This window comes from Chamaea fasciata, unplaced genomic scaffold (assembly GCF_029207755.1).
Source record: "Chamaea fasciata isolate MVZ Bird 193981 ecotype frontalis unplaced genomic scaffold, bChaFas1.0.hap1 SCAF_11, whole genome shotgun sequence".
Taxonomy (NCBI): domain Eukaryota; kingdom Metazoa; phylum Chordata; class Aves; order Passeriformes; family Sylviidae; genus Chamaea; species Chamaea fasciata.
In genome coordinates this window covers 9,336,385-9,350,128 of record NW_027094096.1, presented here as the reverse complement: position 1 = coordinate 9,350,128, position 13,744 = coordinate 9,336,385, and the positions used below count along the sequence as shown (strand labels likewise).

General features: G+C 37.9%; 1 protein-coding gene across 1 annotated transcript in view; it reads left to right on the top strand.

Moving 5' to 3' along the window:
* The window catches only part of FARSB (phenylalanyl-tRNA synthetase subunit beta), a 37,065-nt gene that overhangs the window by 11,292 nt on the left and 12,029 nt on the right, over window positions 1-13,744 (top strand). The window contains exons 14-16 of the mRNA XM_066193160.1: window positions 2,887-2,979; window positions 5,096-5,213; window positions 10,491-10,643. Coding sequence (XP_066049257.1) covers window positions 2,887-2,979; window positions 5,096-5,213; window positions 10,491-10,643 — 364 coding nt within the window. The remainder of the gene's footprint in view (window positions 1-2,886; window positions 2,980-5,095; window positions 5,214-10,490; window positions 10,644-13,744) is intronic.

Here is a 13,744-nt window from a genome sequence, read left to right as displayed (position 1 = left end):
ATGTGGTATGTAGTTCTAAGTATGGAGAGGGAAATAGCTGCTGAAGGACTGGTTTTAGTTTAACTTGATAGGATGAAATTGTAAGACAGCAAATCTCTCTCAAGACTTTGGTCACCAGATATAAAATTCATCATAATTCAATAATCTGGAAAACCAACATGAAAATTTAGTACTTTCTGGTGGGTATTCCTACAGTGTATTGAGACTTACCTGTTTCTATATTTTTCTTTAGTATTGTCACTTGCCTACCATTCCTTGTACTAGACAATTTGGTCTGCAAAGAGCTTATTTTAGAAATACCCATAAAAAAGTTACAATACACAGACACTAAGGAGACATCCTTTGTAAATTTCACCACAGGTAGTGTTTTGAATATAGATAAAAAATAGATATATGGTATATAGATAACAAATACAGATAAAAATATAGAATATTTTATATTTTAAAAAATATAAAATACACCTGGTTTTAGGTATTACTTGGTACAGCCATGCTAGTAGTCTTTGACCAAGAATTAGGACTCTGCAGCAGCAAGTGCCACTCTGGTATTAACTGATGCCATAATTTGTACTGTGGAAATTATACAGCAGGATTGTTGTGCTAAAATAGAATGTACAGTAGGAAACAACATCTTTGTCATGGCCACTTGCTCATACCCTTTAGTTGTGAACTGGATCAGAGAACCTGACCTACTATTAAAAACAAAAAAGTTAAATACACTCCCATGCCCTCCAAAAGTATATGGTAACTGTCCATAGATGGCGGCTGGCATAGGCACGTTTTGAAAATATATTGTACATTTTAAAAAATCCTTTTTGTTGCAAGATCTGCTCAAAGCCTTTGCCTAAATATCCAACTTGTGCACATTTTAGCATATGGGGAGGTACCATCACATACTCTGTTAAAATGTCTGTGGAGTTTCTCAACTTCTTCCTGAACATAAAACTTACTAGATGGCCAGAGGTATAAATCCTTGAAAGTACCCAACCTCTTAAGAGAGAGTGTGATCTGCTGCTCACAGATTGTTTTTTACTAATTTACTCAAATATTTTAAGATGCAGCATTTCAGGCTCCTAAAACACTTCTGGTAGTTGAAAAGTTCAGGTATTGCAACCAGATTTGGTAATTTGAATGGACTGAATAAAATTTTAACACCTTCAGATTTCATGGAGCTTCAAAAGCAAAATTTGGTCTCATTTTGAAAAATATATTCCAGTTTTAATACTTGGTATTAACTCATTTAAGTAACCAGAACAGTAAGTAGTATTGCCTCCTGCAGTGCTAATATCTGGCAGAGGTATTCAGACCTGTGGTTACTACGATGTTGAGGAAACAGTAAATATAGTCAAGCTTTTAAAGTTTTTCTTAATTCTTATTTATGTCTTTATTTAAAGTTTTTCTTTATTATTAATATTGTTATCCAAAACTAATATTTCCTAATTCACTATTCATTTTTGAGTGCTGCACTCTTGCTTGGTTCTTTGAACACATGGTTCGGTTTTTTTCAGCACTGAATAGGTAATATATCTGGAACATGTAATATATTACATTACTACATTACTACACTACATTGCTACTACTGAGAACCTTTATGAACTGCAACAGCAGAACTTTTGAAGGTCATGCAGTGTGTCATGGTATCACATTTCATATTTGTATTTCTGCTGTGGCAGGATGAAATTCACAGTCTGCTGTGTCCCCAACACTTTATTCAAACACCAGTGTGAGGCTTATGACTTTGATAACTTTGATATAATTTATGCTACAACATTCTGTACCCCAGTGTTATATGACAAACAGTGCTTATGAATTTGTGCACTCAATCTCTTTCTTGGTTAGAGCCCCAAATTACACTTGTGCACAATAATGTTGCCTTCTGTGAGGAGCTCCAGTTTAGCCAGAATGCATTTATTTAAATCACAGTAACATGCTGTAGTTTAGATACACATCTGAAAACTGTTTACCACAGTTTTCTCCTCCTACGTTCAGCATTCCTTGTGTTATTTGGGATTTTTTTAATGATTATTCGATAATCCACTTTTTCAGATGGTATCATCTGCTCATTTTTCTCACAGTTGGTCTATCAACACACTTTGTGAGTGCTGCCAGTGCAAAGGGAACATTTCTGGGAGACTGCAGTACACAAGCAAATCCTCAATTACATGCCTAGTCTGCTACTGGTTTCTTGATTACTCTAATAAAGCTATAAATTTTGGAAATCTGAAGTGTGGATCTTAAAAGCAGCATTTATTGCAGTATGTGCACAGACATTGGCTGAGCCTGATAAAGCGAATGCATATTGTTTTACTGACCAGCTTAAAAATACACCTGTAGAATACAGGATTTAAAAATATTGAAAAATACTTTTTCAACCCCAAAAATTGAATAAATTACAAGAATCTTATGCAGCTCTAAAAATTGAAGGCTTGGCCATATGAACTGTTTTTCATAGACAGTACTGTACTTTGTGTAAGTGCCCCTCAGGGGATTGTTGTACTTTGTGTAAAAGAATAGATACCAGTCCTTCTGCAAGTGCTATTTTCAGAATAAAATACTTCACCCACTGCAAGTCAGGGTGCAGAATCTGAGCCTGTTTTTAAAATAAATGACAACAATCCATGGCAGAAGCCTAAATAAACGCTTGCCTTTTTTTTTTTTTTTTAAACACTGCCTTATTTTATTTAGTAATTAACATTTTTAAGTCAACCAGTTTGCCTACTTAGTCTAAAGACTAGGGCTTAATTTGTATTATGAGTGTTATGTGTGAGAGGATATATTATGGGGCAGTGCTACAATTCCATTGTTCATTCTTGATACCAGATTTCATCACTGGCTTACTGTCTATTTTAAGTACTTGACCTTGATAGGTTTTTGTCTCATTTTCAGTGTTCTCAGGAAGATATTGCAGATAAACTTGGCATGGATATCTCTGCAACAAACGCCGTGCGCATAGCTAACCCCAAAACGACAGAATTTCAGGTGAGATCATTTACACTTGGAAAGCAATATTGTCATGGATTCTCCATTTAAAAAGGAGAGAAAGGAACCTACAGGAAAAAAAATTGATAAACTATAAGCTACATTTCCTGCATTAAAGAGCTTGCATATATTTATGTGCTGAATGTGTCATCTTCTGTTAGTCCACTGAGAAATCTCTCTTCCGGTGTGAAATACTATCAGCTTTTCAAGAAAGCAAAGTACCATGCTCTGTGTGGCAGAATGTGGCAAAACTGAGCAGTCTTATTGCAGAAGATCCCAGATGGTTGATCAGCTCCCTCATCTAGAAAACCTATTCAACATAGAAGGAACTATTAGACTTGGCAATCTCTAAACTTCCTGAGCTTTGGATAGGAAACATTTGGGTTGGTGTTTTTTTAAATACTGATCATCATTATTCTTGTTTTGGGTTTTGTTTGTGCTTTTTTTTTTTTTTTTTTTAAATTCTGTGATGCTCTTGAAGTATTTTAGTACTCCTTTTTAGATCATTTGATCTTGACTAGAGCAGAAACTGAGAGCTCAAGTATGGTATTCTCAACAATTCTGAAAATACCAAAGTGTACCTATAGGTTTTATACTTCTTTTTGAGAGTGTTCCTGGTTTTTTTAAGATGCTTTAGTTTACAAAGAATGTAAATTTAGAGGCCCCATTTTTTTTCTTTCTAGCCTAAGAAATACAAAGGTAAACTCACTTTAGAAAGGTTTTGAAAAGTTTTAGGAGTCTGTTAGGTATTAATATTTTGTGACTTGTAGTTTATTTTTTCCTTAAGACCTTCAGTACATCTGATTTCTCTGAGTTTCTGAAATACCTTACTAGATCTTATCTCTAATATTGATGAGTCTTCTGCTGCTCTGAGATTCAAGAACAGAAATTTTGCACACCTTTTATTTGGTACCACAAATAAGCAGTCATGCAAGACACTGTTGGAACCTGTTTAGACCATTACCACCTGTTCATTTCTGTCATTTAGCATAGTGATTACAGTGAGCAACATAGAATGTGCTCCCAACAAACAATAAAGTGTGAACAAAAAGAGAAAACATGACAGCCCCTCTAGCCAGATACAATTTCAGACTCCTGTTCTTTCAAGACTGTAGGCCTTTGCAGTAGCAGTGCTGCTAAGCAGGGTTATTATTGGATGGAAAATTCCTTGTAGCAAAAATAACTTCAATCTTTTAAAATCTGTAGGCCTCCCTGAAAACTGAGAAAGATTGCCCTTTGTGATGCACTATAAACTTTCAGCTTTAGATGGCAGCTGGGATGAGATTCTGAAGATGACTCTCCCCATCCCTTGTCCTCTGCCAGCAAAGGAAGGGCAGGATGATGCCAGGGTCCATCTTACACTGAGTGTGCAGCTGGAACTCCTCCTTGGTTAAGAAAAGGAGGACAAACAGACAGAAATGCTGCATGACCAAGCATGGTTACTCCATGAGGAGTAACTGTGGCTGAGTACATGGTGACTTTTAAGCTCCAGTCAAGGAGCAGACGGTCATTGCCACCCCTCTTACATTAGCTTCACTGAATCAGACTCTTCTAGTTTTACAAATAAAATAAGGTGCAATTCAAAGGAAGTCTCTGAATGGAGAACACAGGAAATGTTACTGTTCTTACAGGTACATTCACAGGTGTGATTATCTCTTGGTTTTTTGAACACATTTTCTATAGATTTCAGGTGTCCATGACTGAATATTACATAGCATTTTCCTGCAGTATAAAGATAACATATTAGATAACACTTGATATTTCCAAAACTGCACTTAGAATTTGCCTTTTGTATAAGTGATAGTAAATTTATGGGAATTTTTCACTTCCTATATTATTATTCTACCCTGCGCTGCAACTCAGCCACCTGTGAAATAGTACCAGTTCTTAAGTTCACATATAAACTCTTTGAGAAAATGCAGTGTATAGAACATGGAGAGAATGTACATTTCAAGGTTTAGTAATTCTAAATCAAAGTTGCTTAAACATAAGAGATAAGTGCAGTATTTATACTTGACTGCTTTTAAATTCTTGTTACAAATGGACAAAACAAAACAAAACAAAACAAGATATTTTGGAAGGGATTTGACTTGCAGCATCTCTGTTTGTCCTGCAGGTGGCACGTACAACCCTCCTTCCTGGGCTGCTGAAAACTATTGCTTCCAACAGAAAGATGCCCTTGCCTCTCAAACTCTTTGAGATTTCTGACATTGTAGTAAAAGATCCTAATACAGGTAAGAGGAGAAGGTTCCTCAGAATCTTTGATAATGGAAATACATTCACATACGAAATGGTATTAGTAGGTATATCTGTATTTCCTTTAAAGTAGGCATTTCCATAATAATAGTCATTCCATACTACAGTGGGGTTTTGTATTAATGTGCACAGATTTAAGATGTGCACATTTAATGTGCACAGAATTTAAGAGCTTGGTTTACAGGCTGGATTTTGGAGTGGCTGGAAACATTGTTCATTTTTTAGAAAACTTTTTAGGTGCTCTCTCAAAAGTGCACGGAGATACATTGCAACTATTTTTAGGCACCTGAATATTCCTTAAAATCTGCTGCAGATACTTAAAGACTGCAAGCAAAAAAAAATACAATTTTGCACCAAAAAATAATCTGCTCTAAATTGCTTGCATTGATGTGCCTAATTTTCTTGCTCTTAATCTAGTGCTCCTTTGTATTCTTATCAGGAATGTAATTGACATTATCAGGGATGTACCTCATGAGAGAAACTACCTGCCGGTAGTGTTTGCAAGTGGCACAAACCCTGGAAAGCAGAAATACCAAAAGCATGCTGCTGTTCCTGCTCTAGAGCCTGTTTAGAGCACTGCAGTCCCAGTGATGTACAAGGCTGTGCCCGCTGGACAGCAGAGTGTCTCAAGCCTGGGAAGAGCAGGTTGTATTTAAAGGCAGATTCTATCCCAGAGAGCAGTTATTCAGAGGAAGATTTTGGGGTCAGTGTGTCTCTACATGAATCCCTTTTCTGTTGTCTTCAAACGGGATTGCTTGTATTTGTTCTCCCAAATTATTTTCTGGGAAGCTGATAACTGATATGAAGAATGAGATTGGTAGCAGAGATACAGGGTAGAGAATGGAGCAAGTCTGTGTAAAAAACCGTATCCATAAATAAAAAGCTCCACAGTATAAAATGTCCTCTCATTAATAAAAATATTATCCTTCCCACTTCATCCAGCTATGCTAAGAAAACGTGGCTGCCTTGGAATTGTTTTGTAGCCTTAGTTGTTGCACACAAAACAGGCAAAGCAGCTTGTTCACTTTCCAAAAGCTTCAGTGAAATCCTTCCTGTGTTTTGGGGCCTCTTTTTGCTGATTTCACTGTATATGATCAAAATTTCAAATTATCCTTATCTGGAAAAATAGATCACAATAAAATGACTTGTAAAAACAGATTTTTGAATGTTAAAAATTTGCCTCAATTTTACTGATTCGTGTCTTTCTCTACGGTATGTTGAGAGAAAAGAGTTCCCAAGCTGCAGCTTTTGGGAGGAGCTGAATGGAGTTTTGCCTCAGTAAAAAGGCTGACATTACTTGAAATTCAGTGGTAGCAATGGCTCTGTTGTTTCATTATCTGGTTTCAAATTTTAGTGGTTGTGTTTAAAGTATCTGGGATCTGCAAAACAAAGGTTTATATAAGGCCTAAACAAAATGGCAAGTAAATTGCTTTGGTGATGAATTTAATTGGTAGATTACCTTTTTTTCTTTTGAAGGAAAAAAGAGCCTTGCCAAGCAAAACAAGCAGTTTTAGCAAACCATGTAGGCTCTTTTTTATTAAATACAGACACTTTGGTGGTGCAGCTCATTCCTTGTTGGGCCTGCAGTTAGCTAGAATGCACAAAACGTGGGACAGATGGCAGAATAGCTTCAGCATTCTTCAGAACCAAGAGTGGGGCTGTTTATCTTGGACTAAGGAGCACATTTACTCTGGCATTATAAAACTTGTGAGTTAAATTGATACGTTTATTTCGTGTTTGTCAAGTGCAGCTCTTGAAAGCTTTCATTTATGTGGATGGCTGCTTAACAGTTTTATAAAGAATGATTTTGTGGTGTGCTTAATTTTGATGGGAATCATTGCAACAGACAAAGACTTCTGAGGCAGCAGCTTCGTGCTGTATGCTCTTGTGCAGCCCTGTCATGAACTGAGCCCTTACAGACTGTGAACAGTATCTGAAATGGGTTTTAATATTGTGTTTAGAAACACTACTGTCTTCCTCAGATTGACTTCCAAAATTAAACTTGCCTAATAAACAATTTGGAGGGGGGGGGAATGGAGAAAGGCAACTCCAAACATTGAAAAATGTGGGGTTGTCCTCTCACATATGGAATGAGATTTCCTGCACAAGGCTTATGTCATCAGACTGACTTAATTTAATTTTATTATTTCATGATTTTGGCATGCAGAATTTCCAATTAATAATTTCAAAAGTATGGGTCAAAAGAGTACTGACATTAACTGTATTTGAAATGGTATCTTGCAGTCATCCATGTGTGAATGAACCTAGCTCTTTTAAACACGCTGGGTTTTAATAAAGTACCTTCTGACACAGAACTTGTGCTTACCAAGGTGAACTGAACATGTTTCTCTTCAGACTCATCTGACAGAAAGTTTTGATGTATTAAATTAGCAAAATGTGTGGCAGATTTAATATAACTAAATGGAACCAAACCTGAGCAAAAATGTTTTTTCTCAGGGCAGAAGGAAAGGTGCTGATTTTGCATACGTTGCATAGCATTTGTGAGGGTAGTTTGGGGCACTAGGTAATCACTTCTGTTGGGTAATTACACTAGTTTAGAGTATAAATCAGCACCTTTACCACCAGGCCTAAGAGAGAATACCCTTTCTCTCACCACAACAAAAGAAATTAATCCATTAGAAAACCACCTCTGACTAGTGATCTTGGAGAATCTGGCAAGCTTATGGTAGTACACATTCAGCACAATTTACATCATCTGTGAATACAGCTGCTGCCACCTTTCCAAGCATATTTCCAACTGTCTGAAACTGTTGGTTATCTGCAGAAAATAGTTTGGGAGGCTAAAAGACATGTTTGCATGAGCAGGTGTCCCTTTTCAGATCACCAGGTAATTTTCCTGAAGCAGCTCTAATTTGGAGGGGAACAGTGTACAAGGTTGCTTTATCTTCCTCTGCACTCTTTCGGCTCACATATCCCTCAACAGCTGCCCATCCTTTGGATTGTTTTTCAGCAGCATCCCCAGGAAGTGCTTTGAAGTCTCAGAAATACACACACATATATATATTTATGTATAATTTGGATTGACATACTTGGCAAGCTCACTTGAAAAATAGAAATGTTTCATGGCATGACATGAGAGCTCCTAAGTGACTTATAAAGAACTGAAGCATTTCTAACATCTGCCAGCTTTTGCCTACAATTCCCAATATCTTTTTTCCTTCCTATCGCTTGTAGTGAATGAACTTCCTCTGTTGTGATAGAACTCTGTAAAGGAGTAAGTTTTATAACACTTGGGAAAAAAAAAAAAAAAAAACCAAAAAAAACCAACCTTTCCTTTACCAAAGATTCCTAAAATTGAAAACATGAGGTATAAAAAACATTGTATGTATTTATTTATGATGCTTTAGTTCAGAGCTCTGGTTTGAAGGCACCACTGACTATCTTAATCACAATGAAATTAAAATTCAGATAGTTGTCACAAAATCTGCTACCATAATGACTGATTAAAAAAAAAAAAAAAAAAAAGAAACCATTCTACTGAACCTCTAGCCCAAATAGCATGCTGTCTTAGGGAAGATCATTTTTTTCTATCCTGTTGCTCAGTATAACATGAAAATAAATTGTTGACCATCTATGACTGCCCTACTTGTTGGTATCTTAGTAGAGCTGGGAAGCAGAGACACATGTGATACACAGAGCAGCCAGAGTGCTCAGACCCAAAAACAGATGCTGCATTTATTGACATTTTCCCTGTAGCCTTTACTTTCCTCTGTTGCCATTTTAACTTCAGGATTGGATTCTCTAGCATTATTTAACACATTATTATAATGACAGGAAAAAAATGTTGAGTGACAAATTGCAGACTCACTGCCACAGTAAGTTCAGCTTTCAGTGACTGATGAGAGAACTTGCAGCTGTGGTACCAAGTAGCTGCCCTAGAAGTTTTGAATGACTTTTGTCTCAAGAAGTCTGAGCTTTCATCTTGTGTGTAGGCTCTGCTCCTGTGTTTTACTGTTTTAAACTGTGTATTTCTGGTCACTTGATTAATGCTTTCCTGTTTAGTTCCTGACAGATTTTTTTTATCGCTAAATGTTTAGTTGGAGCAATAATTTCTCATGTGGGAGATATTAATGTTCTGACTGTTACTCCAGCTAAAAGTGCTTGTCAGGGCAGAAGCAGGAGAGCTTCTGGGGTAAAAGTGGATGATATTGCCAGAGGGCTCCCCTGCTTTATGGCCAGGAGTAGCTCAGGGACTTCCCAGAATAAATGTGGTTCTTTGTAATAAGAAGCAGTGGATTTATCAGCTATGGACTCCATCTGCCTCCTCAGAGCTGTGCAAACTCCTGGCATCCACAAAATCCTGTGGTGAAGAAGTTTTACTGCTTAACCCTATGCTGCCTGAAAAACCCATTCCTTTTCTTATTTCTTTGAGCTTGGTTCCTGTTGTCTTGATCAAAATGCTGAAACTCACGTTGAGTAAAGCCTCAAAAGCCACACTAGTCTTAGACAGTGTGCACTGTGGTGGGGTAGCCCCAAGGTACAAATACAACAACATGGTATTACATACTCATTCTGAAAATTTTAAAAAAAGGGAAACATATTTTGCTGAAATCAATAATGTCAGAAGGCATAAGGCAGGGGGTTGACTTAAGGAATTGTCCAGAGTGGGAGATACTTATGTCACTGTCTTGGGTTTGTGCAGTGTAGCACATTTTTCATAATCACTCGGTTGCAGGGATGGCCAAGATGATCCCAGAAAGCATCTGTTGTGATTTGGGAACCTCTGTGAATTAAGATCTTTTCACAGATCACCATGCTAACATTATTACACTCATTTCAGGTTGGGGCTGGTTGTTTTTTGTTGGTAGTTGTTCTACAGCCGAGTTCTATAAATATTTAGCTTTCCCACCAGCATCACAATCTTCTCCGTGCCCACTGGGTATTTGCATTTTGGCTTGCCTATTTTAAATTTCTTTAACGCTTAGCTTTATGCTTGGTACCTGTCACTGCATAAAAGATACTTGTATCTAACAACCCTCTCTCCTGCTCAAGGCATAGGATACTTTAAATCTTTCTGTACATTTCTGACTGTGAGAGCCCAGTGGGTTAAAGCAATTCCCTTATTTCTTCAGGCTACATGACAGGTCTGTCAGAGAAGCCATTTTACGTATTTATTTCTCCTTTCAGCCACAAGTGCCTCACGGGGCAGCAGAAGAAAAGTGATGCAAAAGGCAAGGTTAGTTAGAAGTGTGATAAAATTTCCCAGGTAACATAATTGCTTCTTTCCTCTGCAGATGTAGGGGCAAGAAACTACAGACATCTATGTGCAATTTATTACAACAAAAGCCCAGGCTTTGAGATCATCCATGGTTTGCTGGACAGGGTCATGCAGGTCCTGGAAGTACCACCTAATGAAGAGAATGGCTACACCATCAAGGCAGCTGAAGGTAAGGAAGAAAGAGCTACAGTGTACAGCAGAGGTTGTTCTGGAGCTTAAATGTTCCCCTACAATGTGAGAATTTTTGGTTGTTCTCAGCAGTAGAGACTAAGGACTAATATTGTTATATGTGTCATACTGCAGCATGATGGAATGATAATGAAAAGGCATTGTCTGCATTCACTGATTGTAAAATGGGATTTCTCTCTTTCTGTGAGCTGTCCTGAGTAGCTTAATGTAGTTTGTGAGTTCGCAGCTTTTTAATGGAACTTATAGCATATGCCCTAAGCTTCATGGACTGTTCATGATGATTTAATCTGCTGATGGCAAGGGTACATAGGAATTCACTGAGCTGATGAGTATGCCAGACACCCACTGTGTTCTCCTTGGCTAACAGGGCCTGGAAAAGACAACTTCTTACACCTTATCTTTTGGTTTCTAGCTTTATCTGTAGCCTTTTTTTATAGGTACCTTTTATTTATACATTCATGTGAAGATATATGCTTTATATATCTTTCATTCAAAGAGCTGCTGTCTTTGAGGCTGACCCTGCTGCTTAGATAGTTGTATAACAGCCCTCTTCCTTCTCCATACAGGCTGAGCTGCACATGAATTAAAAATAACATCCTTAAGTGCAGAATCTCCTCTGTGTATGTGCCTGTGCATGTAAGAGAGAAAGCAAGTAGGCTGACCTGATTCCTTCATTGCAAGAGTACAGGTTGATGGAAGAGAGCAGCACCAGCAACTCATCTATTCTGCTGCCTAAAATAACAGTGTAGAAAATACAGGATAGAAAAGCACGGCCACAGGGATGGCAGCTATGATTGTACCTACATGTCATGCAGTGATGTTCAGAGATGTGAGACAGTGACTCAAACTGACTCAGCTTGAAGAAGTGCCACCATTCTGCACTTCCTGGAACAGTGGCAGTGACACAGGGTCCCTGGCAGCCTGACCTAACTCTCCAGTTCATAGAACTTTAATGAAAATCTGTTAGGTGTCTCCCTGTTGTGCAGGGTGCTGCCAACATGCCCAACAGAACATTTGAGCTGAGTAGTCTCGTGGCACTTCAGTGCACACTTGTGTCAGACATACTGATGCTTTTTTTCCCTGCTTGTTTTGAGAAAGTGCTATTTTGCTCAGTATTATTTAGGCAGACTCTCAATGGGTTTGTTAGAATATTGTTAATAGGATTCCCAGGTTGACCAGAAGAATGTTTAATACAGTTATACTTTTGGTTCTAATTCTATCAAGCAGAGAACATGTAATAGCAAAGCCTCTTGTTTGGAATGGGGGTGTGGTAGCGGGGAGTTAGGAAGAGCCTCTGGGAGTTGGGTACTCAGCTGCCATTGAAGTCAAACTGAAATGTTTTATTCCTCCTCAAAACTCTTCTGTAGCTGGTTTTTGAATAGACATATCAAGAATTTACTTTCGTACTGGAAAATATTTGCAAATGGTTTATATTTTGTGTTGTAACATGACAGATGATTTCAAGAAACTAGAAAAAGGCCTGAAAAATAATCCTAACACAGGGAAGAAGTTATTTCTAGATATTAGTGCTGCTCAGTATTCCTGATGCTGTGAGATTTACAATGCTCACTCAAAATCCCTGCATTCCCATGACATTACTCCACGACACATTTAGTGCAGAGGGTGGATTATGCCTTGTCATGTGCAATATATTACAGGCAGTTTGTGGCTTTTGGTTATAGAAAAAAAAAAATCTACTTTCTGTTTCACCAGTGATTCAGAAACTCTCCTGGGATGGCACAGGGATTCCTTGCAGTTGTCTTGACATTGGAATTTAACCTTGCTATCAATGCAGATGGCTGATACTCTGGTGCCATAGCACATGCAGTGTCACTGCACCAACTTAGCTTGAAACCTTCTCTGCAGAGATGGTTGGAAGTCAGAGTAACTTGGCGAATTTTGTTTTGTTTTGGTTTTTTGGGGGGTTTTTTTGTTTGTTTGTTTGTTTTTTTAGTGGTTGGTTTGCTATTTGTTTGTTATTTTGGGGTTTTTTTAAGTTGCTTCACAATTTGTCAATTAAGCGTGTGAGAGAGATGGCAGCAGATGATGGCGTAAGGTAACTGCTCAGTGAAACAAAGATACCCTGTAACATCTTAAAGAGACCTGAGGATACTGAAATAATTCATAAGAACAGTGCCAGTTACTTCAGAGGTTTGAAATCAGGACATTACACATGGCACAGATTTTTAGAGACATCTACACGAAGCTGTTTTATTGCCTGTGCCAAATTACAGATTTGTACAGCGAGAAATGGGTTTATCTTGGGGCTGTGATTTACAGAGATTTAGAGGTACTGTCTCTGTCCATAATCTTAAACAAAGCTTGAGTGAGACCAGTAAGCAACACAGTGTAAAGGTAGGGTTTAGGCCAGTTTTACTAGTTTTGGTTTTACTCCTTGTGTAACTGATTAAAATAGTTCCACTGATGATTGAAAAACAATACAGGGAATAAAATCTAGCTTTAAATGAGCAGCAGAGAATAGATAGAGATGTGTTGGGCACCTATTCCAGACACTTTTCCAGCTTCCCCCTGGCAAATGAAATGCCTGTGCTGTCGTCCTGCTTGGTCCATATGTGCAAATGATGGTTATTTGAGCTCCTGCTGTTCTGCCAACACCTAAGTGCCCTGTGATTTGACCTTAAGGTCAGAGTAGTTTTGCCCCTCTAGCAACACCTGGGAAAAAAGTACAGATGTTAGAAAATATGGGTGAAATTGTGATGTTCCCCTGGCCTTTGCACTGTGCTTTGGTGTAATCTGAGCTAGGTAATAAATGGAGAAGAGCTGTTTAGAGCAGCCTTAAGGAAGGGAGGCTTTTGAGTGACTGAATTTGAGGATTTCAACATACATTTGACACTCAATGCTTTCCACTTTCTTAAAAGTTACTAATGGAACCTTTTTGTTTTCTCATTACCACTGAACATACAAAAGTAAAATTTTACAGACAGAAGTCTGAAATGCTCCCCACTGCTTTAAAATGCACAGAATTTACTTTTTGACAGTGAATCCTGGCCTAGAAAAGCATTCTGGTTTTTCTTTTTGTTTTATGGCACAGGCATCCATAATCAAATATAGATGGAAAAG